This window comes from Mustela putorius, unplaced genomic scaffold, assembly GCF_011764305.1.
Source record: "Mustela putorius furo isolate JIRA1106 unplaced genomic scaffold, ASM1176430v1.1 tig00000139_pilon_pilon_pilon, whole genome shotgun sequence".
In the NCBI taxonomy this organism is placed as follows: Eukaryota; Metazoa; Chordata; class Mammalia; order Carnivora; family Mustelidae; genus Mustela; species Mustela putorius.
This window is the reverse complement of record NW_025421293.1, coordinates 11,629,368-11,655,863: the sequence shown is the minus strand read 5'-3', so window position 1 is coordinate 11,655,863 and position 26,496 is coordinate 11,629,368. Positions and strand designations below refer to the sequence as shown.

The window sequence follows — 26,496 nt, the reverse complement described above, 5'->3', positions numbered from 1 at the left end:
CGGGCAGCTCCAGGTGGCGGCGGGGCCAGGAGGCCGAGGGGCCAGGCCAACAGCGCTCAGGACCGCGCACAAGGTCCCGCGGGGCAATGAGTGCAGGTGTCTCCACCACAGTCCAACCCCACCTCCTGCTTGCTGTCGGTTCACACCTGGACACATCTGAACCGGACTGAGCTCCCAGAGCACACTCACAGCCGTTTTCTTTGCAAAATACCTCCCTGGGCTTCCAGGAGCCTGTGCCCTCTCGGCTACGGCCTCAAGGCACCCACAGCCCGACGGCCAGCACCATCACCGGAGACATCACACAGCTAGGTGGGCCTCACCAGGAGCAGAGGGAGAAGCGGTGACAAGTGGGAAGATGGCTCTCATTCGCATCCAACTGCAGGGCTGGGGCTCCCTGGGGGAGGGAAGAGGCCCGGCGGGTAGAGGCGAGCTCTTGGCGGGGCGGGCAGCAGGTGTATCCTGCCTCCTAACTTAGAACGCGCTACAGTGTGCTTCTGCATGACTCGGATATAGTTTGAGATTTAAGTAAACAGCCCCAATGAAATAAAACTTATAGCTACCCACGTTTAAAAGCCATTGCAAGCTCGTGACTGGCAGCAGGATGGGTCATCTCTCAGGAACTCTCCCCTGTCCAAGGCCAACAGCACTGCTAAGGTAAACACTCAAAGGTTGTGGCCAGTTCGGAGGACAAGAGCCAGGTGTAGGAGGTTCATGGGCTCACCCCCAAGGCCCCAGCCTGAGACACCCCGAGGAGGTCTCCCGTCATGCTTTGCAGGCTTTTACACCTCCTGCTGTCCTGGGCAGCAATGCAGGCATAGGACATGTGTCGGGCAGAGCACTGGGCAGGCACGCCGGCCTTCCTGGAACTGCCAGCCATGGACCTCACCGATAAGCAGGTGAGCCCCACGCACAGGGGCCTGCTTGCTCCTTCCAAAACCTGGCACCTGCGAGCTCGGCAGCCAGGCTCCCACCAGAGGCAGCGAGAGGTGACCGCAGAGGCAGGGAGGAGACCCCACAAGAAGCAGGTCCCCCAGGGATCTCCGCAGACAGGGCAGAAGGCCTGTCTTCCTAGAGTGCCTGAGGACAGCAATTAAGTAAAGTTAACCTGTGCCTCCGCTCTGCCGTTGGTAACGGCTGCAGGGGGAAGAGCAGCATTGGAGAAAAATCTTTCCTTGAGCTGTTGCCAACCTACCACGGGCATTTGACGTGCACCGTCACCTATCCCAAAATCTCAGGACCCCAAGTACCTCCTCTGAACGCTCCTGGGAGCAGAAAAGAGATTTTGTTGGTTTCTAAATTACTGTTTTGGGGCGCCTGGGTGGCTCAGTGGGTTAAGCCGCTGCCTTCGGCTCAGGTCATGATCTCAGGGTCCTGGGATCGAGTCCCACATCGGGCTCTCTGCTCAGCAGGGAGCTGGCTTCCTTCCTCTCTCTCTGCCTGCCTCTCTGCCTACTTGTGATCTCTCTCTGTCAAATAAATAAAAATAAAAATCTTAAAAAAAAAAAATCTTAAAAAAAAAAAAAAATTACTGTTTTATTTAAAGAGAAAATATGACGGGTGCCTGGGTGGCTCAGTGGGTGAAGCGTCTGCCTTCGGCTCCAGTCATGATCTCCGGGTCGCACCGGGCTCCCTGCTCAGCTCCCACTGTGTTCGCTCACTCTCTTTCTCAAATAAATTTTCAAAATCTTTAAAAAATAAATAAGTAAATAAAGAGCAAGGGGCACATGGGGTGGTTCAGTCGGTTAAGCCGCTGCCTTCGGCTCAGGTCATGATGCCAGGGTCCTGGGATCAAGTCCCGCATCGGGCTCCTTGCTTGGCAAGGAGCCTGCCTCTCTCTCCCCACCTCTGCCTGTCGCTCTGCCTGCTTGTGTGTTTGCGTGCGTACATGCACACTCTCTCTCTCTGACAAAATCTTTTAAAGAAAAAAGAGCAAATGTGGCAGAAAATGTGTGCAGGAGCACAGAGCAGGGCCCCTGCACCCGGGGACAGAGGCCCTGCCCTGCCACGGCTGGGCCAGCCACCCACTCTGCCCACCTCGTCATCCGCGTCCCGCGGTCACACATTAGCCTGCAGTACAGAGAACACGCTGGTTCTGGACGTGGCTTAGGCAAGGGATGGAAACAGACACAACGGGAGTCAGGTTTGTTGCACCTCCTTCCAGTCCTTGACATCTTTACGTTAAACAAAGAACGTGTCCCCCCACCCCTCCCCCGGCCTGACAGAGACAGGGAACCCAGGCTAGCCTTGGACCGGCTTCCCTGGACCTCCCGCTCGACCCTCAGGGCAGCACTCCCACTCAGGGACTCTCCCCTGTGGACACACATTTATACTGATAAACATCATGTAAGGGAGCATAATTATTTCTGCATCTTGAACTGTATCCTCAGAATAAATCCCAGAAATAGGGTTACTGGGTCAAAACATATGAACACTTTAATACCTCCAAAGACAAGCCTTTGACAAACTCAGACACCTCTTATGGGCCACAGTGAGGAGCCACCTGACCTACCCACCCTAACTGGGTCAAGAGAACACAGTTCCGGAGCCATCAAGATGGAGCATGGCTGGGAAAAGACCCCCCAAGATCTCCTAGGGCACCTTCATCTTGCAAGTGCACCTTGCAGCTGGCTGTGGCCCTTTCAGAGACGCCGAAAGAAGCGGCCTGAGCGCCATGCACATCACCACCATGAGCGGATGACACGGGGGCTCAGTAAAGGCATGTCCTCTGGTCACCATGCCAGAACCAGTCTTGGCCCGACTCCACAGCGAGGGTGGGACCCCAGGACTTCAAGGCCTGCAGATGTCACGGAACTAGAAAGGGGTCTTGGAGGGGCAGGCCGGGAAGTGGGCCAGAGGCAGAACCGGTTCAATCAGCTACGAAACACCTGCTGGGTGTGCTTCTTTGCCAGAGAAACGAGAAACAACACGGAAGCCGACGGCCTCTTCCCCCCCAGATAAAGGTCTTCAGAAAAGCTAAAGCAGTAAGACCAGGGCGAAGAGCCACTCAGGCCGTGACGATGGCCTTCGAGCAGAAAGGCAGACGGTGGCTGGGAAGAAAAGCACCTGGAGGTGATGAGGGGACATCTGTCAAAGAGCACACAACCCAGACGCTGCGCCAGGGAGGAGTGCGGGGAGCACCTTCCGAGCTCCCCAATGATCCTGTGGATGCCCAGAGCCCGCCTCGGAGTGGCCTGGAATCACCCCAGACCCCTGTTTCTGCCCACCTATCCTGCCCTCCCGGCCACAGAGGACCCGAGGAGGACTGCTTGCGGTGGGAAAGGTTTGCCGGCCCACTAGCCCATGTAGTTACAGCCCACCGCGGGGTACTGGACCCCATCCCGCCACTCAGGTGGCCTGGAAAGTCTGGACCCCAGATTTAATCACCGACCAGCAGCCAGGGGCTACAGTCTGGCTCCTCACGTTCTCACCACCCCCACTGGCTGGTGGCTGCTGTGGCTCCCACAGCACCCGGCCCAAGGCCTGTCCACCCCCAGATCCAGTCCTGTGGGCCTCCCACATAATCAGAGCCAGAACTCGCAAGCCTCCAAGCTCTGAGGCGAGACTGAGGGTCCCCCTCCCACACACACACACACCCAGAACCTGCAGAAGCAAAACCCAGTTGGCCTGGTCCTTGTCCAGGTCACATGTGGCTCGGCATTCCAGGTAGGAATGCTGAAATGTTCCCAGAAACCCGCCACAAAAACGAGGCGAGCCGATGCAATTCACAATGGAGCTCAACTGCCCCTATAACAGCAATTAAAGCCATAAAACTGCGCTAATTCTGTATTTTAAAATCCACTTTCCATTCTAGAGCTCCCAGGGTTCCCCAGACTTAAACAATTAATCGCTCCATCTGTAAACTTTACTCATTTCTAAACATGCTTACAGAACACACAGACGGAGCTGTGCGCATTTTCGGGCCAGGAAGCGGCACATGGGAGAGGGAGGCCCAGAGCCGCATCGCGGCCCAGGCCCAGGGGCTCAACCCGGGTGCTGGCCAGCAGGGAGCAGGGCAGTGGGCCAGGGCCAAGGAGCCGTGCGCGAGGCTCGGGCAGCTCAGGACTTGCAGCAAACCGTCTGCCTGCCTCCCGGGACCACATTCCTCACCAGCACAAGTCCATGCTGAGACACACACTCAGGGACGCCTAGGGGAAGGAATTTTCACAGGGCCTCAGAGGCAGAGACCTGACTCTGACTGGCACGGAATGTCTGGCCCGTCCGACCCGAATCGCACCTGCTCCCACCCAGGGACGGGGTTCCTGACGTTCCTGGAAAAGGAAGCTATAAGGCTCTGAGCGGGGCCCCCTCAGGGGGGTCAGCAAGAGAGGTCAGTGACAAGGAAACACATATGGTGTGGAAGGGCCAGGAATGGACACGGCCCTTGTGGTCACTAGCACTAGGAGGGCCAGCACCTTCTGGAGAGCCCTCGGCCAAGTTCAGGACCGGCCTGTCCTCACTGCAGCCAATTCCAGCAACATTCAGGGAGTGCGTCAGGGCACAAGTCTCTTCCGCCCCCCAGCCTGCTCCCCGAGCGCCCCTGCCATTCTCATGCGGTGCCACGGGATATCCCAGGAGCAGCAGAGGGCCATGACCTTGCAGGGTGACTGCAGCAGTCTGTGATCCTCACGTGGCCAGGCAGTCTGATCTACAGAAGAAGGCCCTGCCACCACCTAGTAACACGCACCAGGGCACGCAGAGTGCCCGGTAACGCCATTGCCAGGTTAGGCAGCACGAGGGACAGGGACTGCGGCTGCGACTTCCGACAGGAGAGTTGGCTCAGGAACTGACCGGCTCAAAGTCACAGAGCCAGCAGGAGCAGAGGCCATGGCGTGAGCCCCGCTCCTGAGATCTGAGGGAGAAGGTGGGGCTGACCTCAGCAGGAGACCACACAAACCATAGCAAGTTGCTGTCACTCTGCGTAGAACACCACGAAGACTGGAGCACGGACACTGCCCTCGCCCAAGCCCTGGGAGCCACAAGGCCTTGCAGGCGGCTTCCAGGAAGGACAACATCAGAGAAAATCAGAGAGGTAGAAAGCCCCTGGGAAGGGCCCTCCCCACCCAGTGCCAGGCCAGGGAACGTGGACAGCAGAGGTGTGGCCCAGTGCACAGCTCACACAGGAAGCAGCAAAGGGCAGTCCCGCTGCAGAGGGCCATATGGCCCAGCTCCAACCCTGGACACTGGCCGTACTGAGTCTGACCGGGGCCCAGATGGAGGGCGGCTTGGCGGGGCGGCTGTGCGGCACTCACTCAGCCAGTACAGACAAGTCTGGGTTTCTAGACGGACAGCAAATGGAACAGACAGAAGCTGGCTCTGGGCAGGGTGTCTGAGGCCAGGAGGGAAGTGGGGGCAAACATCTGACCCAATGAACTTGAGGTGTTTTCACGGTGGGGGTGGGAGCAGGGGGGCGGCAGGTGGAAAGCTTCGTCTTGCTCCCCCGAGGGGCCCTGAGAGCTTCCAAAGCCACAGGTGTCGCTGCCCCATGGCACTGTCCCAGCTCTAGACCAACAGGAACCTGACAACAGGAACACTGGAAGGACCCCTCCAAACCTAGCGCAGGCGAGGCCACAGAGGTCAGAGAAAAGCCCAAAGGTTAAACATTTCAAACTTGAAAGAGCAAAGAACAGAAAAGAAGAGCACAAATGCCTGTCAGGATACCACCACCAGCTCCCCTCCCCACTGAGGAAACTGAGGCAGCCGGACTAAGGCTAGCCACTTCCTGAGAGGCTGGGCTGGGCAGGGAACCCAAGTCCTGGCAGGGCCAGAGCTGCTGGCCTTGGTGCTGACCCACAGGGGCACCACAGCACCACCTACCACAAAGCCACTTGTAGATCAGACACGTGAGGCCACAGGAAGATGCTGGCCCGGCAGAGAGGGACATGCACTGCGGACGTCACAGCAGCCCTGCAGCTGAGTCACTGCCAGGGATAAACCACATCTCCACACTCTCCACACTTCGGGCCCGGGAGGGGCGGAGGGGGAGCAGCACAACAGCCTGGGGCTAGGCGCTTCTCTCACTCAGTAATTTTCTGAGCCCGAGGCAGGGAAGGAGATAAGGAAAGAGGTCTCAGACAAGTGAGAAGAGATTCCCGCCTTTCCCTTTGCAAGCTCTCCCCTTCCCGGAAGGCGGGCCTGCCTGCAGGAGAGAAACCAGCGCTCTGCGCAGGGACACGCTGTTTCCTGGGGGCCGTGGCGCCACCTGCTGGGCACCTCACAGAAAAGCACCCGGGGCCCCTGCTCAGCACCAACACTTGGTTGGAAGGCCAGCAGGTCCCCCACCTGGGGCCCCAAGCTGCCTGGAGCCACCCGGTGCTGCTTCGCAGCCAGGAAAGACCTCTGCATGGCATGCTGGATGGCCCAGACCCACAGCTGCGGCTGCACCCCAGACAGTGGTGGACAGCACAAGCCACCAGGAGGATATCTGCACAAAGGGCGCCAGTGCCTCTCCACCCGGGTACATCTCAGCCCTGCCCCCAGCAGCACAGCTGGAGGGGAAACCTGGATCTGGATGCAGTCCTGACAAGCCTGGAAGTTTCTTCAGCCCCATGAGCCTCCCTCAGGATTTGAAGGCCCTAGGTGAGATGCCCACATGGCTCTGGAGAGCCCCACACGGCATCTGGCACAGCCCCCTGGAGGGGGCGGGTGCCCGTCTTCCCTCTGGACACAGCCTCCCATCCTGCCCATGCTGGGCTCCAGGCTGCACTCCTCAGCTGCACGTCCCAGAGCCCTGGTTTCCCTCTCTATACACTGGGGCTATGTATCTCACAGCGATTCCACAGAGGAGTAACAGCGTGCTGGCATGCGAATATGGTGCTCGCACAGCCCCCAGCGTCAAGGCAGGGGCCCAGAGCAGAGGCTCCAAGAGGTCTGCTGGAGGAGCACACAAGGGCAGCCACACACAGGGTTCTCGTCACAGCAGGCCAGAGTACACCCTTCATGCCTTACAGCCAGCACCAGGCATTCAGCGGGCGCCACCACAGCCGGGGCCTGTGCCACGTGCTGGAACACAGGGACAGAGGGACGGTGCAGGAAGTCCACCAAACCAAGGCTGACTCTGGGTCTGGTCTCAGGTACCAGGCCGCCGGCAAGCCCAACCCTGAACCTGGCTTGTGCTCAGAGCACAGACACACTGGGAAGACAGAGCTCTCACACCCCAGTCCTCAAACCTCATCGGCTGACGGGCTGCCAAGCACGTAACAGGGTGTGCTACGCATCCTAAGAAGGGGGCAGGTGGGTGCAGTCTGAGAGGCCAGAGTGGGAAGCTCTCAGGCCAGCGAGGGCTGCACCTGAGCAGGCCACCAGGACGGGCCGGGAGGATGCCAGCAGGCTACAGGCAGACAAGGTGGGCAGACCTTGGGAACAGAACTAAGAGTGAGAAAGAGAAACTCAAGAGCAGGGACCGGCATCTCAGTGCCAAGTCTCATCAGCTGGCCGGAGCGCTGTGTTGAGAAGGGCGCGGAGGGTCAGAATGCCAAAGCAGCTTCCTCAGCTGGTGATGCCTATACGGACACAGCACAATCTCTGAACTGTGTGGTGACCTCAGATGTCCTCTGTTTCTGAGAAGGCTCATGTGTACACAGTGAGAAAACCCAAAGCTGGTTCCCATGTCTGCAGGAAACTACCCTTCAGGCATGAGAAGCAGCAGGGCCGCTGGCTCTTGGCAACAGGAGGGAGCCGACGGGCCAGTCCAAGCCCTTCTGGGCAGAACACGTCTAGCAGGGAGGTGTCACCTCCCCAAAGCTGGAGCCCCCGAGTGCGGGGACCTACTGCGAGTCAATGAGAGGGACAGAGTACCAACGACTCTTCCCAGAGGCTAAAAGGGCAGACCTGGCCCAATGTCTTCATCACCGCACCTGAGAAAACCAGCCTTTGCCTCCTCCTACACCAACCACCACCCCAGTGAGCAGAGAACAGGAGGCTGGGGAGAGGAACTGCCCCGCACCCCGCTTTCTGGACAGCGACAGTCCATCCCAAAGCCCTCAAGCCTGGGCGTAGGACAGCTGGCATCCCACTCAGGCCTCTGAAAACGGAGTGCCAGCAGGCATCAGCTCCATTTTACCCCACGAGGATGCTGAAGTGTCCAGACACGATGGTAAGCATGACCTGCCCACCGCCGGGGCCTCTCCCCAGGCTCCAGAGCCAGAAAACTCAAGTTGAAAAGTGAAGGGAAGTCAATGATACACACAGTTAGCTATGACGGCCAGAGCAGATACCATGATGACACCCATATAACAGATACGAAACAAAATTTAAAATAATCATTTGCAGACTTATCAACACAAAAACCATGCACAGTATGTCAAAGTTTTTTAAATATCAGGGTAGGAGGGGCGCCTGAGTGGCTGAGTAGGTTAAGCCTCTGCCTTCCGGTCAGGTCATGATCTCAGGGTCCTGGGATCAAGCCCCGCATCGGGCTCTCTGCTCAGCAGGGAGCCTGCATCCCCCTCTCTGTCTGCCTGCCTCTCTGCCTACTTGTGATCTCTCTCTCTCTCTCTGTCAAATAAATAAATAAATAAAATCTAAAAAAAAAAAAAAAATCAGGGTAGGGGCGTACGGCTGGCTCAGTCGGTAGAGCACACAACTCCCAACCCTGTGGTTGTGAGTTCAAGCCCCACGCTGGGCGTAGAGACTACTCAAAAATAAAATCTTTAAAAAAAAAAAAATCAGAGGGGACACCTGGGTGGCTCAGTTGGTTGAGCAGCTGCCTTCAGCTCCGGTCATGATCTCGGGGTCCTGGGATCGAGCCCCATGTAGGGTTCCCTGCTCCAGGGGAGTCTGCTTCTTCTTCTCCCTCTGCCACTTCCCTTGCTTGTGCTCTCTGTCACTTTCTCTCTCCTGCTCGCTCTTTCTCTCTCTCAAATAAATAATTAAATCTTTAAAAAAAAAAATCAGAGTATAAAACCACATGCTAACTGCATCCCAGGTCCTCCAGCTGTGACTCTGCTGAGTGGAACTGTGCGTGGGGACCTTTCACTTACAAGTAGCTTGATGCATGTTGCGAATTTTTATAAATTATAAACACATATGATTTTATCAACCAGGGAAGTGAAAACCTTAGCTAATAAGCCTTCTCTGGAAAAGTTCAGCAGCAAACCACAAAGACAACAGACTGACATGAAGTCTGTCCGGCAAGGCCACTGAGCCTTAGAATCCGGGAGACCTCCTGGCTGATGGCTCTTCTCCGAACTCTGCAAGCAGCCGGGGCCTCCTCCCCTGCCCCGTGGGACTTATATAAAAGCAGGGGAGGAAGCAGCTGAAACAAGGCACCAGCAGTCAGCTCCTGGGAGCACCACACTCCCGCAGCCAGCGGCGTTTCCTCACAAGAGGTCTCGAAATGGCCACTGCCCAAATTGTTCAGGTCTCTCCAGGAAGCATTCCCTGGACTCATTCACATTCTAAGCTCCCCCGCGTTCTGGCTCCACCTGCAGGAATGCCACACTCACTAGGGGACGAGGGAGCCCTGCTCTGCGGGGAACTGCAGGCAAGGGAGGCCCCCAGCGGAGGGCAGGAGGGGGATCGCTGCCCCACGAGGAGCAGGAAGTATTTCAAATCCACGGCCCTCACCCACGACTGTCCTAGTAACTGCTGCTTCCACGTGTGAACCAAGTACAAAGACAGAAAGAATTCAGAGTTAAAAGATCTTAGCATCGGGGCACCGGGTTGGCTCAGGCAGTGGAAGGTACGACTCTTGATCTTGGGGTTGTGAGTTCGAGCCCCATGCTGGGTGTAGAGATTACGGAAAAACAAAGTCTTCAAAAACAAAACAAAACAAAACAAAACTTAGCAACAACTTTAAAGGGGAACAGGGGCTAGGGGAGAGGGATGGTGACAATGCCGGTCTGGGAAGACGGGGAAGTCCAGAGCTGACGGCTACACAACGCTGACGCCTCGGAGATACTGTGGACCCCGTGCCTGATGCCACACTGCAGTGAGCAGACAAAGCGAGCCACACGACTGACTCTCAGCTCCCTGGTGCATGGAACAGTTACGCTTATTCTGTGCTGACGTCCAGCATTATTATAATCTACATGCCTTAGTTAAATAATACTTTATTGCTGAACAACACTAACCCTTGCCAGAGCGTCCACAGCTGTAACCACGGATCCTGAGTCACTGTAACAAACACGACAATGAGAAAGTCTGAAACATCGGGAGAACTGCCAAAATGGACACAGAGACACACAATGAAGAAAGGAGAGGGAAACGACACTACACTTGTTCAACGCAGAGGTGTCACAAACCTTCGATGTGTAAAACAAAACAAAACAAAACGCAGCATCTGTGAGTAAAGGATAATAAAGTGGGGCATGCCTCTACACTTGAAAATGGTCAAAATGGGAAAGTTTATGTTACATACATAAAAAATCCCCCAAATTAAAAAATATCTCCCTCTTCAAAAAATAAAAGAAAGAAAGAAGATCTTTGATAAAGAAGAGAAGAAAAGAAAGAAAAAAGGAAGGAAGGAAGGGAAATCTTTGCACCTCAAAGAACTTCAACCCAGAGGAGGAAGACAGAGATTGCCGATCTGTAATTTCTTCTCATGCTCGGGGCAGAGATGGTCCACGGCCCCTTGGGGCGCACGGCGGTTCCTGCCTGAGAAGCTGTCTCAGGTCCAGCCAAGACACAGGCGAGGAATCTGACACTGAATATCGGAGACTTCAGTTCCATCCCTCGCCTGACTTCCCCAGCGGGAGCTAGGAGCTCAGGAATCCCAAGAGTCGGCCCATGGACACTCCCTGCCGTCACACAGCCCAGTGGGGACCCAGAGGACCTGTGGGGCACTGCAGAGAGGCACAGAGGCCACACAGGCATCCGGAGTTTTCCACTGGAGGGGAGCCTGTGAACACTGCCTCCCTCAAATGCTTTCCCACCAACCTCCGGCTGACTCAAGCTCACCGTTTCCTACGGGAGGGGCAGGACATACTCACCTGGCCAAACGCGTATCTGGCCACTTGTTTAGTTAACTCGGCCCTCAGTGTGACCTGGGTTTACAGGAGCTCTCAGAGCTTTCAGCATGAGCCGCGAAGCACTCAGACGACACGTGGCAGTCCCTGGGGAGGTTCCCCAGAGCCATCACTCAAAGCTCACGTGGCTGTATTTTGCACACAAACCAACCAGCTTTGATCCCTGCATTCTCAGGAGAGGGTAAAAGACAAGTGGCAGGTTTAAAAGGAAGCTCTGGGTGGACAGGGGCCGTGGAGGAGGTCGCTGAATTCATGAGGGCAATGTGACACAACAGTGAACACAGCAGGCAGGAAAAACCAAGAGGAGAAAAGCAGTAGCTTCGGGAGCCCTGATATGGTGGGCCCACTGACTAGGAGCAGCAGCTCGGACTCCCAGCACTCAGCACCCCACTCGAAGCCACAGCCAAGGCTCACTGGCCCCGAGCTTTCTTCTTCCCCTCCCCAGAGAAACCCAACAGAGAAGGAAGGGTTCTGCAGAGCGGATCACAGACGAGGATACAGCCTGGTGAAAAACACAACAGACCATGCTCGCTGGGGACAGCCGAGACCAAGCACAGACACCAAGAGAGCCGTCCTCGCCCAGGAGACCAGGAATATCTGAAAGTCTAATGACATCAAGGAATGGAACAAGGACATGGGGCCGGGACTCTCACAGCCCGTGAGTGGACGCAGGGCTTGGGAGAATGGCTTTGGAGAGCATCTTGGCGTTTTCTTAAACGCACTCCCTTCGAGGCATGCGCAGAGCGCACGTGGGGGAGCAGGCACAAGGACCTTCACGGGGAGAGAGGAAACACGGGACACAAGTGGAACACCCGTCGGCGCACAGACACACAAAATGCGACGAAGCTGCCGGGAGGATCGGTGCACACGGCCCTCGGCAGCCCCGGTACAGAGCCACAAGAAAGCTCAGATCCACGTCGGGGGAAAAGCACAGGCTACACAGCCACGTGCAGCGTTACGCATCTGTGGGCGTGACGAACGCACAGATACAAAGCCCCGTACCCTCGCGTGCCCTTGGGGATTGGAAAAGCAAACTCTTGCTGGCAGGTTCAGCGAGTCAGAGAAGCTACGCTTCCATCAATACACGATCGTCTTCTATTTCTATTTTTTTAAGCTTCTTAAAATAAATTTCTTTTTTTTTTTTTTTAAGATTTTATTTATTTATTTGTCAGAGAGAGAGAAAGAGAGCGAGCAAGCACAGGCAGACAGAGCGGCAGGCAGAGGCAGAGGGAGAAGCAGGCTCCCTGCCGAGCAAGGGAAGGCAAAAAAAAGCCGGAGCTGAGGTTCCACGTCCACAAGGTCCCTGGAGTTGAGAGAGTTCACAGAGACAGAAAGTGGAGGGTGGGAGCCGGGTCCAGGCCGGGTCCGGGAGGTTAGAGTTCAGCAGACAGAGCCTCCCTTTGAGAAGATGAAGTCTTGGGGGAGGGGCGCTGCACAACGGCGCGCACCTGGGCAACACAATTACACACTGTAACAAGGGAGAACTGTAAGGTTATACCTTACCACAATGAAAGAAGAATGCAGGGCAGTAAGCGTGAGTGGTACGGACAGAATTCCAACACACACATCAGGGAAAAAGCAAAGCACATATAAAAAAGAAGGGGATAGGAGAAAACACTATCTGGTCATTTGTGTAAAAAAAAAAATACGGAAAGAGTAACTGAGCAGTGACAGGACCAGCTGTCTGCAGGGGCTTGGCGGTGAGGTGGAGGGAAAGGACACAGGGCGGCACTTCTCCAAGGGGGACAGAATGTGCAGTCCAAGCCACAGCGAGGCCTCACAAACCAAAACCCCAGGCAAATACAGTCCACCAGGACGCGGTGTGAATGCCAAATGCGACATAACACAGTGATGCAGAAAGCCGACTGCGTTACAAATGAGCGACAGGACCACACTGAAGGAGGCTGGAAGCAAAAAATGATCCTGAGTAACTCCGGAAGGCAGGGGACCACGAGGATCAGACGAGAGCGGGAACACACACGAGCCTCCAGGCAGTGAGCTGCTGTTTCCAAAACTGCCTTCCCTGCACAGTAGGGCAGAGCGAACCGCAAACACGCTGCGGGTGGTGAGAGCTGGGCTGTTTACCTACGGGGGGGGGTGGGTGGGGTAGTAATGTGTCAGGAGGAGAGGGTTCTGCAGGAACCCTGGGATACAAAGTGTCAGTATGAACTCGCTTTTAATGTCGATGCAAATACAGAGGGTGGGTGGGTGTGCGCGTGCGCACACGTGCCTCTAAGAAAAGACGTAGGTGAAATTCCCATTCTGTCCACAAGGGGGCCTGGAGGCGATGACACCCCAGCAGCAGTGAGCACATCCACGAGCCAACCTTGGTTTCTAATTCTGCCCTCCAACAAAGGGAGCCAGGCTCCATGGAGAAATGGTTGCTTCCAGGGCTGGGGCTGCAATGTCTGGTAGTGCCAGAAAGGAAGGAAGTGCTCAGAAAAGGAAGGGGCATGTTCCAAGGGCACAGGACCCCGCCTGAAAGAACACCCCCGTGGCCAAATCTGGAACAATCTGTGCAGCCACATGAACAGTGGGATGGTGATGAAAACCCACTGAATAAGATAAATATCCATGAGTCTATTCTGGTACCAAGAAATATTAAGTAAGGAAATGTGGAGAAGGGACTGGTTCCTTCTCACAGCACAGTTCCCAGAACAAATCTAGGAGGAACAAAGGAAACAGAAAATCGTCATTAGCCGGGGCGCCTGGGTGGCTCAGTGGGTTAAGCCGCTGCCTTCGGCTCAGGTCATGATCTCAGAGTCCTGGGATCGAGTCCCGCATCGGGCTCTCTGCTCAGCGGAGAGCCTGCTTCTCTCTCTCTCTCTCTCTCTCTGCCTGCCTCTCCATCTACTTGTGATTTCTCTCTGTCAAATAAATAAATAAAATCTTTAAAAAAAAAAAAAAAAAGAAAATCGTCATTAGCCAAATATCAAAGTAACAACGGTCACTGGCAAGCTCCATCAATGGACACTAAAATCAGTGGACAAAACTGACAGAAAACAAGGTATTTGCAGACTCTCAAAGTTTCTTCCCACCAGGTGACTATTAGTTAGAAAGGGAAAAATGGGGGCGCCTGGGTGGCTCAGTGGGTTCAAGCCTCTGCCTTCAGCTCAGGTCATGGTCTCAGGGTCCTGGGATCGAGCGCCGCATCAGGCTCTCTGCTCAGCGGGGAGCCTGCTTCCCCCTTTCCCTCTGCCTGCCTCTCTACCTGCTTGTGATCTCTGTCAAATAAATAAAATCTAGAAAAAAAAAATTTTAAAAAAAGGGGGATGATGGGGGGCATGCGGGTGGCTCAGTAGGTTGGGCGTTCGACTCTCAGTTTCAGCTCAGGTCATGATCTCGAAGTTGTGGGACTGAGCCCAGCCTCAGGCTCTGCGCTCTGCGGGAAGTCAATCTGCTTCAGATTCTCTCTCCCTCCTGCTCACACCCTCTCTCTCTCACAAATACATAAATAAAATCTTCAAAGAAAAAAAAACAAGGGAATAATGTGACTACAGTCAAGAAACCCTCAGACAGGGACGCCTGGGTGGCTCAGCTGGTTAAGTGGCTGCCTTCGGCTCAGGTCATAATCCCAGCGTCCTGGGATCAAGTCCTGAATCGGGCTCTTTGCTCAGCAGGGAGCCTGCTTCTCCCTCTGCCTCTGCCTGCCACTCTGTCTGCTTGTGCTCACTCTTGCTCCTCTCTCTCTCTCTGACAAATAAATAATAAAATCTTAAAAAAAAAAAAAAAGAAAGAAACCCTCAGACACCCATGAGAAGACAGGCCAACACCATATGTCCCTGACACAGCACACTGAGGACACGGCGTCACCTCTGCGGACTTCTGGTCCAAACTCACGGAGATTCTACCAACACCTGGCCAGTGTTCTTCACAAGTGTCACGGTCATGAAAGACCAGGAAAGACTGAGGACTGTCACAGACCGAACAAGGCTAAGGGGACGGGACAAGGAGTGTGAGGAGCAGTTTGGCATCACACCCTGGAAGACGAAAGGTCCAGGGACGGGGCTGAGGGGCTGCCAGGGGCTGCAGGCTGAACGGCTCTGGTACCCCACATCCGGAGAATGGTTCCGCAGGGACAAGGAGCTTCCACGCAGGAGGCCGGGGATGGAAAGAACACTTCTGTGCTGCAACTGTGTAGAAATTCAGCGTGTGGCAGAGGGAGCACCCAGGAGCTGAGGGCCCATGGGGAAAGGAAGCCTGTCTGTTCTCACGCCATCTCTGCCGGCATCTTTATGTCCAAGAAGCCAGGGGCTGGCCCCTAGCGACCCGGCGGCCCCCTGCCCCTCCGCCCGGCCCACCCTCAGACACTCACCTCCGGAGCAGGGACTGCTGCAGGCTCTTGCAGGTGGCCAGGGACTCCCCGGTGAACATGTGGCACACGACGACACGCAGGCAGCGGGCCATGAAGGCCAGCACGGCCTCGGGCTGGAGTGTGCCGCTGCGGGACACCAGGCACAGGCGCTGTAGCGCGGAGCACTGGCTGAGCGCCTGGAAGAACTGGGCGTTCGCGCTGAAGTAGGGCTGCTCCAGCCTGCGGGGGGAGAGGACAGTGAGCTCTGAGCTGCTGGCGGGTGCACCAGCCGCGGGGGCCTCTCGGTCCAGGGCCCCCCACCCAAGCTAAAGAGGGCCCACACCAGCTGTCCCCACGCTGGACTACACCACAACCCCCTGCGGCACTGCTAGAGGACTCAGAGCCCAGGGTCTTCCCAGAAGATCCAGAGTCGCAGGGAGACCCCAGCCAAGTCACTGCTCAGGCCCTAGAGGCCACCACGTTTGCTGCCCTGCCCGCTCAGCAGTCCCCCCACCTCAAACATTGACCTGCTGGGCAGGGGGCAGGGAGACATACTTAGATACAGATACAGTCCCTGTCACACAACAGTGCTCGCCTGCAATGCATGGAAAGAACACCAAGGGACAGGAAAGGGATCTGGAGGCTGCGGCGGGAGAGGCCCCCAAGCCAGGCAGGGCCACTCCAGCCACATGAGGAAGGCTGGGGAGATCCAGCCAGGCAGATCCACAGTCCTCTATATCGGCGCCGGGCAGGGCCTCAGCGCGGGCAGGAAGGACCGCCAGAGTCAGCACTGACTCTGGCCACAGGGATGAGCAGGACCCGGGAACACGGAGTGCAGGACAATACTCCAAACCCTTCCAGAACTTTCTGCACACACAAGACAAAACCCCTAGAGGACAGAGCAGTTCCAAGGGCAGAGCGATGTGGTGGGGACGCACTGTCGGAGGCACTGAGGAAAACTGACAGGGCAGCTCAGTGCCAGCTGCGAACACAGCTGTGGAACCAGCAGAGGCCCGGATCTGTGGCAGGACACTGGGCCACAGGCCACAGGAGCCCTCTAGAATGAGAGCCAGTGGAAGAAAGATGGGCTGGGGGAAGCTAACAGGATTCCAGGAGCTACCAGGAGGAGCGCCAAGAACTAGGAGAAAGGAGAGGGGAGCTGGTGGGAGTTGTGCCCCCACCTCCATATGTGACAGTCCTAACCCATGGCACCCGTAAATACACCTTCCTTAGAAACAGGGTCTTTGCAGATGCAATGGCGTTAGGATGACATCATGCCAGACTGGAGGGGCTCTAGTCCAAGGGCTGGTCTTTACAAGAAGGCCCTAAAGAGACACTGCATCACAGGGACACGCGGGAAAATCGCTAGGGGACAACACAGGGCTCACAAGAGAAGTTTCTAGAATGAGCAAGAAATGCCCACACCCACAAGGCAGCAGGTCTGCGCTGGGAAAAGAGTGTCCTGTCCCAGCTCCCACAGGGAGAGAGAGCCCAAACACTCTGAATCGGGCCACATCCTGAGAGACGTTGATCTGACCAGGACTGGCTGTAGCGCCGCAGATAGCCCTCCAGTCCTCAAAGCCAAGCAAGGCCCAAACAGGTCACGCACTAGATCCCTGACACCCAAACACCCAGGGACGCTAACAAGTCACAGGACAAAGGAAAAAGGATTTTAAAATGGGGTCTTTGAGGGCTACCTGGGTGGCTCAGTCAGCTGAGCGTTCTCTCTTTATTTTAGCTCAGGTCACCATCTTAGGGTCATGAGATCAAGCCCCACATCAGGCTCTGTGCTCAGTGCAGAGTCTGCTCGAGATTCTCTTTTTCCTCTCCCTCTCCCCTCCCCCTGCTCGTACTCTCTCTATAAGTAAATAAAGCATTTAATAAATAGGGGTGCCTGGGTGGCTAAGTGGGTTAAAGCCTCTGCCTTCGGCTTAGGTCATGATCTCAGGGTTCTGGGATCGAGCCCCACATCCGGCTCTCTGCCCATCAGGGAGCCTGGTTTCCCCTCTGTCTCTCTGCCTGTTTTCTCTGCCTGCTTGTGATCTCTGTCAAGTAAATAAATAAAATCTTTTTTTTTTAATTAAATAAATAAATAAGTAAGTAAAATAGGGTCTTTGAGAAAGAAAGACCAATGCCAGCCATCTAATAGAGCAGCCATCAGACAGAACGTCCCCCAACAACAGAATGTTCCATTCTGAACTGTCCAGTAGGGGAGGCACCACTCACTAAAACGTGGCTAGTGAGACTGGGTTTGTGTGTGTGTGTGTGTGTGTGTGTGTGTGTTGTGGGTTTTTTTTTTTTTAATTTTTTTTTTAAGATTTTATTTCTTTATTTGACAGAGAGAGTGATCACAAGTAGGCAGGGAGGCAGACAGAGAGAGAGGAGGAAGCAGGCTCCCTGCTGAACAGAGAGCCCGATGCGGGGCTAGATCCCAGGACCCTAAGATCATGACCTGAGCTGAAGGCAAAGGCTCCAACCCACTGAGCCACCCAGGCGCCCCATGTGTGTGTGTTTTTTTTAATATTTTATTTGCTTATTTAACAGAGAGAGAAAGCACAAGCAGAGGGAGAAGCAGGCTCCCCACTGAGCAAGGAAGCCAGATGCGGGGCTCAATCCCAGGACCCTGGGACCATGACCTGAGCCAAAGACAGACATACCTAATGACTGTGCCACCCAGGCGCCCCAGTGAGACTGTTTTTATACTTATTTTATATTCTTTTTTTTTTTAAGTACTCTCTGTGCCCAACCTGGGGTTTGAACTTACAACCCAAGATCAAGAGTCACATGCTCTACCAAATGAGCCAGCCAGGCGGCCCTTAATTTTGCTTTAATTAAATATAAGTAGAGTATTGACTCAGTCAATATAGCTTCTGACTCAATTTCCAGGTCATGTGTTCAATCCCAGCATGGGTTATGGAGATGAAAGAGAGAGAAGAAAGAAAGAGTAAAGAAGGAAGGAAGGAAGGAAGGAATTCTAGTAAGCTCCAGAAAGAAAGAAAAAAAGAAAGATTGATTCCAGTAAACTCCTGACACTAATATTGTGGCGGGGAACTGTGGGTCCTCCTGGGGTAAGATTTCAAAAAGCCTCACATTTACTCTCCCACCATCAGCGGAGACTCCGAACCCGTGAGGGATGACAAGAGCCACAGGAAGCGCGAGGCAAGGGGGAGGCCGCTGGTGTAGCCATTCTGGGCACCAACCCTATGGCGAGAATCCCCCAGCAGCCACAGCCGGCAGAGACGTGACCCAAGCATGTGTCCCATTCCAGAGATGTGAAGCCCCAGCCTGACACCCAGACCCCGCTAAAAAAACTCCATCCTTAAAGAAAGAACTCAGAGAGCCAGCAGAGAGCAGCGCCCCTCAGAGACGCGAAGGTGGCTGTGTGCAGTCCTAATGTACCCCAACTGAGGGCAAGGTGACAACCGAAGTCACACAGGGCCCAGACAGCAAGCAAATGTCCTCCCAGCTAGGAATGTGAATTTTTGGAAAAGATGACTTCTCTTGCAAAAATGTTTGAACTTTTTGAACTTTTTCATTTTTTTTTTAAAGATTTTATTTATTTATTTGTCAGAGAGAGAGAACACGCACAGGCAGGCAGAATGGCGAGCAGAGGCAGAGAGAAAAGCAGGCTCCCCGCTGAGCAAGGAGCCCAATGCAGGACTGGATCCTAAAACCCTTCATGACCTGAGCTAAAGGCAGCACCTTAACTGACTGAGTCACCCAGGCATCCCTCACTGTCTCTTTCAAAAACAAATCACTCTTAAAAGTCCTAAGGTAAGCATCCCTTTGCAGACCTGAAAGTGGGAATACAGGACGGGTAGAAGTCCAGATCCGGCCTGTGGCTCTGGCTGATCCCTGAGACGACCTGCCGGAAAGGAAGCACAGGCCTGGGGCGCCCTGGTCACTAGGTGGCGCTGCGGGTCCACGTGACTGGGAGAGCTTGGCTACAAACCCAGTAAGCACAGGGCTATGTGTTGTGTTCACATACCCTTTTAAATGGTTTTCAAGGTTTTCAACTAGCCAACCACTTCCAGGCTCTCCCACTCTGAAGGAAGCCGCCTACAACAGGTGTTTGGGAGGGGGGCAGGCCTGTCCACTCCACCAGCTGCCTGGACTGGCAGGGCCCACACATCCCAACCTCAGCTCTGCTCCCAGCACTGCGGGGGGGCTGGGAATGACGAAATGATCCATCACAATCACCTTCACCTTGGGGGACCCTTGGCCCTGCTCCCTCCCAGCCATGCCTCAACCCTCCAACCAGTGAGGATCTGACCTCCAGAGCCCGCTCCCCAGAGGTAGCCTCTCTCCACGAGGTTCTGCGGGCACAGGAAGGTGCTCAGGGAGCACCCCTCATCTGCCCGCCCACCTCCAGAGGGACCTAGCTAGGCCTCTAGGGCGGTCTCAGGACAGCCTCCAAGGCCTGGCTCCAAACCGGCCCTCTTGCTTCCGCCCAGACGCTGCCCTGGTTCTGAGGTCATGAGCCACGCTGGGTGACTCAGGGTAATGCTTTCCCCTCCCTCCCCCATGAGGCAGGGCTTAATCAGTCTTGGGAAAGAAGGTGCCCTTCTTTGTCCAGCTTGTAATCCTCTCTCTGCCGAGGTGCGCCACGGAACGACGTGTTCCAGCCCCACCTCCCCGCAGGAGCTGCCCTGGCTGCACGGACACAGCTCCTGGCCAGGAGTCCCAGCGGGCACAAAGCTCGAATTGATGGGCGTCACTGATAGGGACAGCAGTGGCAGCAGCTGGCCGGTTGGGGACCCTATGGGCTATCATCTCAGGGACCTTCCACCAGGAAGAGCAGGAGCTGCCCAGGAGGCGGCCCCAGAAGCAGTGTGCCAGCCTCTCCCGGGCTCGGAGCACCGTTTCCTCTCTGCAGCTCCAGCCCACGGCAGGTGGGCAAGTACCACCTGCTCCTTTCACTCCAGCCTCCCGGGCTCGGCTTGCCGCAGAAGGCAGGAATCCAGAGGAACGGGGCCATTTGGCCGCCTTTTAGAAAGCGATGTTTGTTCTGAACAGGCAGTACCCAGCTCTGATCAGACATGGTTCTCAGCAGCCGGCATGCACAGAGAGCCCATTATGCGCAGCAGTCAAGTTCTTGCGCTGACCTACAAAACCCATTTATCCCGGGTCCTGCGGGCCTCCCCAGCCACAAAACCCACCATATATGCTCAGCCCTGCTCCCGGGGAGGACCTCGCCACAAGGATCACATGCCAGCCCCGGAAGCCACTCGGTGACGGCTGAATGCTGCTGTTACGCTGTTGGACGCTCAATGGCCCCATGAAGCAAGAAGTGCTTCCAGGGACCCACGGACCAGCTCCTCAACCCTCTGGGCCTCACTTTCCTCATCTGCAAAATGGGACAATACTTCTACACCTGGCATTGTTGAAAATGTCAAAGGGGTCAAACCTTACATGTGGTAAAAGCACCTGGCAGCCATGACAAGTCCACCAGCAGAATCCAACTGCGGTGGGCACCCCCAGCCCTTCCCTGTGGCTCCTGGGATGCTCCCAGCTCTATCTCCCAGCTCCCCGCCTGCCCGCCTGCCCGCCTGCCCGCCTGCCCTTGCTCGGCCGGCTCTGCTGATTCTTCCACAGCCTCCTAATGTTGCTGAGTGACCCCAGGCCCAGGCTGGGGCCCATGGCCTCACACACTCCTGCGCGCATGTGCACAGCTGAGCTGCACAGCCTCCCTCTCCGCTGATGGCAGCCCCATCAGCTCAGTGGCTCAGGCCATAGCCTCAGCACTATTTGGACTCACCCTGACCCTCCACCTGCCCCATGATCTGATCAATCAGCCAACTCCGGGTCTCTCCCTGAGTGTTGGACACAGCCTCCCGCCCTAGCTGGACACAGCAGTGTGACCTGCTCTTCTGCTCCCCTCCAGCTACCTGGGCCCCTGGCTGCTCCTGAAACAGCCGGCACCGCCCATCTCAGGGCCCTGGCACGAACGTGGCTCTGTCCGACAGAACCTTCTGCACAGATGGGAACGTTCCATATGTACGCCCTGTCCACCCTGGCAGCCACGAGCACGTGCACTCACCGAGCATCTAAACTGTGGCTCATACCGCTGAGAAACCACATACCCGACCGTATTTCATGTTAACTCACTTAAACATAAGTTGCCTGTGATTTCCGGTCACCAGCGGCTCGTGCTGCTCCACCTGCCTGGCTGGGAACATTCCTCCCAGGTTCTACTTTGCTAACTTAACTTTGTGAAATCTTTTCTCAAATCTCACCTTCATGACGTCCACCCCACCCCCGGCCTCCAGCAACCCTCAGCCCGCTCTGCTTCTTTCTCCCCAGCCTCCCTTACTCACTCATAAACCACATTCTTTCCTCCGTGCACTGCTGGCCCACTTGCCCCACTGGAATGTCAGCTTCCCAGGGACAAGGATCTCTCCTTACAGACAGAACCCGGTGTGACAGGTGTTCACATATTTGCTAGACAGAGAAAGAACCATCACAGGGACGGCAGGTGCCAAGCCCTGTTCCATAGGCCTAATAGGTACAAATTCCTTTGGACTTACCAGCCCCACTTTACAGGTGGAGGCACGGGGGCGTGGGGGAGGCCAGCTCAGACGCGACACCCGCTCCCCTCTCCCCCAGGCAGACCGGCGGCCGGGAGCACCTGCCGTCTCCAGGGGGCTCTGCAGGCAGCAGACACTGAACGCTCTGAACACGAGGCAGGTGTTTGGGGGAGAGATTTCGAATACTCTGACTTGCTGAATTACGTGACTGTATTACTTTATTTTATCTTCGTTGATTTCTGTTTTTACCCAACACTCGCGGACAATGACCGAACTGTGCGACCACAGTCCAGTCAGAAAAGGTATAAGGCTTAATGGGCTGGCAAGAAAGCAAAAAACACTGACGGCAAAAATGAGAGATCCAGAAACACCCTGGCTTGGAATTTGGTGAAATTTGACTCTAATGCTCGACTTGGGCTCCTGTCATTAAGGAACATTCAATTCCTAATCACAGACTCCCTCGGTCAGCAGGATCGCAGGCCTGTGGGGCCTTCTGTTGTCCAACACAGGGATCCGTCCGCAGCTCCCAGGAACATGTGGCCTACTGGCCATGCCCCTACTGCCGCTTCTTCCAGAAAGGCCAGTGACGTGACCACAATAGCATGGTTAGAAGCAAGGCGGGACAAGGTGCAGGACGGGGAAGAACCAGTGGAAAGAGAGGGCGTGCATGCCTGGTGTCAGACGCGGGCAAGAAGGCAGATGCGGGCACCTCAGAAGTTGGAAAGGCCCCTCCTGTGCAGGCAGTGGTGGCAGCTGCCCGCTGTGGTCAGGGCCCCTCCTCCGTCCCACCCTGGCAGGAGCGGTGCCCAAGCCGGAGAGAGTTAACACAGAGGACTCGGTGCAGGCAATGGGGCAGAGGCGAGCAGGAAAAGGGACATGGCGGGGCAGGGGGAGAGTCCGAATGCAAAGGGCAGGCCTGCGGTCCTCACTCCCGCGAGCCTTGGGAAGCCAGCGGTCAGGAGCGTCCGGCCCACCCAGAACAGGACAGAGGGTCCCAAAGGCCCCGCAACGGGAACAACAACTCTGTCCATCGAGCATCCCTAACTGTCTCAAGACCTCTTGTACGACCTCCAGGCAAGCTCCGAAGTGGCCGAGGAGGCACAGCCAGAGCCCAGCGCACGCGGCTCCAGGGTCTCACGGACACTGGAGAACAACACTCACAGGAAGTTAACTTTGACTCAGGTTTCCAAACCAGGGGGTTCTAAAAACTCAGCATTACGGTTCTCAAAGCCAAGTGTAACTAGAACGCAGGGGACACAGCATAATAAAAAGTGCCAAATGCTGGGCTTTGTGAAAACTCCAGCCGAGGTCCTGAGCTGCAGGTCCAGGCCATGCGGATCCAACTCGGCAGAAGAACGCCTGCTCCACCACGTGGAAGGCTGGGGTCAGACCCTGGGCCTCTCACCCCCGATGAGCAGGGCCTCAGGGGGCCGCAGTGTCCGTATTGTGCTTGGAGCGGGGAACAGAAGCAGGGCAGACACAGTGTGCAGTGGAGGTCTGCAACACTCCCCAGTGTGAACAGCAAAGCACTCTGCCAGCTCCAGTTCAAAACTGGTCCATTTCCTGTCCCATGACACTCTCTGAGGGGAGAGTGGAGGTCTGCAAAGACACAGGTGTCTCCATTTTTATACAGTTCTGGAGCCAAGGTCAAGCTCCAGAGTCACACTGAGCAAGGTGAACCTCAGCTCCTCCCTCAAGCTTCTGCCACCTCATCTGTGACATGGGAACGATGAAGGGCTGTCACCAAGTTTAAAGGAGACGGGGCCCGAAAGCCACTGGCTGAGCACCTGGCCCTCATCAAAGGCACAAAGCGTGTTAATAACCATCATGGGGATGAGGACACGTTTCGGGGCCCACTGGTGCCGCCCCCACCCCCTGCCCCATAGCTCCAGCCTGACGGAGAGACCAGCTAACAGACCATTGTCACTTCCTCCCCAACCTGAAGCCCTACTAGAGCTGGGGCCCGCCGCCGCCGTACCTGTCCAGTAGTTTCTGGGAAACTGCAATTTTGCAAGATCAGCTCTGTCCAGATTTTCAAACACGTCTCAAGTCAACAGAGCCCTCCCCTCCAAATGCCAGGTCCTCCCGAGAACACCCCTCACTCCACAGCTCCATTCAGTAGGAGTCCATTTCATGTCTGGGCTCTTAGGACAACAGCCTAGGTGGATTCTGCCCGCCTCTCTCTGATCAGACTGCCTCTTGCTCCAGGCCCCCGTCACCTCCCAACCGTGTGTGGCCCCCACTTCGACACCCCTCTCTCCAGCTCCTCCATCCCAGCCCCTCCTGCCCAGGTGGGGCGCCTGCCAGTGGGGAGGCGGGGGAACCATTCTCAACCGGAAATTGGCCCACGCCCTCTGCTGGCTGAAGTCCTCTCACCTCAGCGAGGTGGTTTGGGACACACGTTGTTTTCACAAGACCAGGCAGGCTATGGTACTTGCTGCCTAGTTTCCCAGAATACAAGGATCTCTTCTGTCTCAAGTCTCCCAACTCACGGACTCGTAGCTCTGAGCATCACAAAATTGGACAGAAAGCCCCAGGCTGGCCTCCCGGTGCACCCCCCCTCCACTTACCAGCTCTGCCACACAGGAACGAGAGCAGCCACCTCGTGGGGCAGTCACCAGGACGGAGAAAGACTGCGCACGCAGCAGCATCTTGTAGCACGACCGTGATCACTCACAGCCACCACGATGAGGACCCAGTCAGGCCCTGCTTCCCGCCTCCCACCTGCCCTCCCTGGGCTCAGCCCCACCGCCGCCTCCCCGACGGTTCCCCTGCTGCGAGGCCCTTGTCAGTCCCGCCCAGACCCTCAGCCACTAGAGGCCACCCTGGCAGATGGGCTCAGCTGCACGAACACCCACCAAACGAGAGGCCGGGCCACCCACGCGCCCCCACCGCCCCTCCCACCTCCGAGGGGCACGCAGACCGCCCAGGAGCTGCCAGGGCCCTCTCACCTGAGGTCCTTCAGCCGCGTGCAGTGTCTCAGCATGTCCGACAGGGCGGACATGTAGACCACCTTCCCCATCATGCCCAGGTTGGCCAGCGAGAGGGACTGCAGCTGCTGGCACTGCAGGCCGATGCTGAGCAGCCCGGAGCCCGTCAGGATGCTGGGCAGCTGCGCCAGCGTCAGGTGCCGCAGGAAGGCCAGCTGCCCGATGGCGGCCACCTCCGAGTCCCCAACGCTCTGCGCCCGGCTGCAGGGCGGGAGGGAGTTGCGGATGGCGGGCTCGTTGCGTGGCATGGCGGAGGAGAAGTTGGACCCGATCAGCTCGAGGCGCTCCAGAAAGGGCACGCTCTTCAGCAGGGACCAGAACACGGAGGAAGGCTGGGGGCCCGCCTGGCCCGGGAAGGGGCCAGGGCCGGACGGCACGCCGATGCGCACCTTCTTGCCGAAGCCGCGGGGCACGGCGTGCATGGCGGGCTGGGCGGGAGCACGGTCGGCGCGCGGCGCCGAGTCGGCAACAGAGCAGACAGGCAGGGACAGAGAGCGCAGGTGGCGCAGTCGGGCCAGCAGCTGGCACAGGTGGCGGCCCGGGCCCTCAGAGCTGTGGTGGTGGGCAGCCGAGAGGTTGAGGTGGCGCAGGTTGCGGCAGGATGCCACCAGCGTCTCCAGGATGCTGCTGTCGATATTGTCCTCCGCCTTGCGGAGCAGGGAGTCCGGTGACAGGCAGTGGACACAGCCACTAAGGTTGAGGCTTGCCAGGCTGCGCAGCTCCTTCCCGCCGTTGATGACGCGCTGGATCAGGTGGCCGCCGGACAGGGCGCAGCGGCTGAAGCTGAAGTAGAAGGGGTTGTTGAACCTCAAGTGCTGCAGCAGGGACGAGCCATTGAGCCAGGACCGGGGCAGCTGCAGGGCGTCCAGCGCCACGTTGCGGGCCATGGAGTCCAGCAGGTTCTTGGTGGCCCCACTCTCGGCGAAGCTGCCAGGCACGGAGATGAGGAAGGCGTGCAGGTTCTCAGGCGTGCGGTCGCTGAGCACAGCCAGGTAGAGCCGCACCACCTCCTGGTTGATGTAGCCGGGCGCCAAGCGCGCATAGAAGACTCGTAGGTTCTGGTAGTGCGGCACGTTGCTCTGGCCCACCATCAGCTGGCCCGACAGGACGGCACCCTCGCGCGTGCGGTCCAGGATCTCAAAGTAGAGCAGCAGCTTCTCCAGGCTGGTGCAGCAGGGCACGACGCCATAGGACGGCGTGTACAGCGTCTGCTTGAGCTCCCGCACACGGCTCAGCGTGGCCTTGCACTCGCCACTCAACTGGCCGGCGTCGAAGCCGGGGCTCACGTCGATGGCCAGGGAGCGCAGCTGCTGCAGGGCTGAGAGCATCTTGGAGAGGCGCAGGGAGGTCAGGTGGCAGCCCGAGAGGTTTACCTTCACCAGGCTGCGGCAGCGGGCCACATGCTCGATGGTGGCGCCCGACAGCCAGTAGCAGCCGGCCATGTCGAGCTGCTGGATCTCCCGGCCGATCTCCTTCACCAGCTGCTTCACCTTGTCCTCGCTCGCCTGCAGGGAAGGCCCAGGAAAGGCCGGGGGGCGGTCAACAAAGGAAAGGGACCAAAGGCACCCAAGTGACTCCTTCTCCTTCGTCCTCGGGTCACACCCTCCCCCACGACAATCGGGGAGCCCCGAGGGGCCCCGCAGGGGCTCACTACTCCAGCGGAGGAGGTACACTGGAGAGGAGGGCTGGCCGCTCCTTCCCCTCCCACATGCTCACCTCCC

The 26,496-nt window shown here is 56.7% G+C and overlaps 1 protein-coding gene across 3 annotated transcripts in view; it reads right to left on the bottom strand.

The window, feature by feature from the left end:
- The window catches only part of FBXL18 (F-box and leucine rich repeat protein 18), a 107,558-nt gene that overhangs the window by 65,592 nt on the left and 15,470 nt on the right, over positions 1 to 26,496 (bottom strand). For 2 of the 3 annotated variants that reach the window (XR_006605271.1, XM_004775015.3), the window contains exons 3-4: positions 24,737 to 26,280; positions 15,280 to 15,498 (exon numbers count right to left, since the gene is read on the bottom strand). Coding sequence is in view for 2 of the 3 variants with exons in the window: in XM_004775015.3 (XP_004775072.3) it covers positions 15,280 to 15,498; positions 24,737 to 26,280 (1,763 nt within the window). In the remaining variant the exon portion in view is untranslated. Of the gene's footprint in view, positions 1 to 14,805; positions 15,098 to 15,279; positions 15,499 to 24,736; positions 26,281 to 26,496 lie in introns of those variants that run through there. The other variant, XM_045075153.1, reaches the window with a different exon arrangement.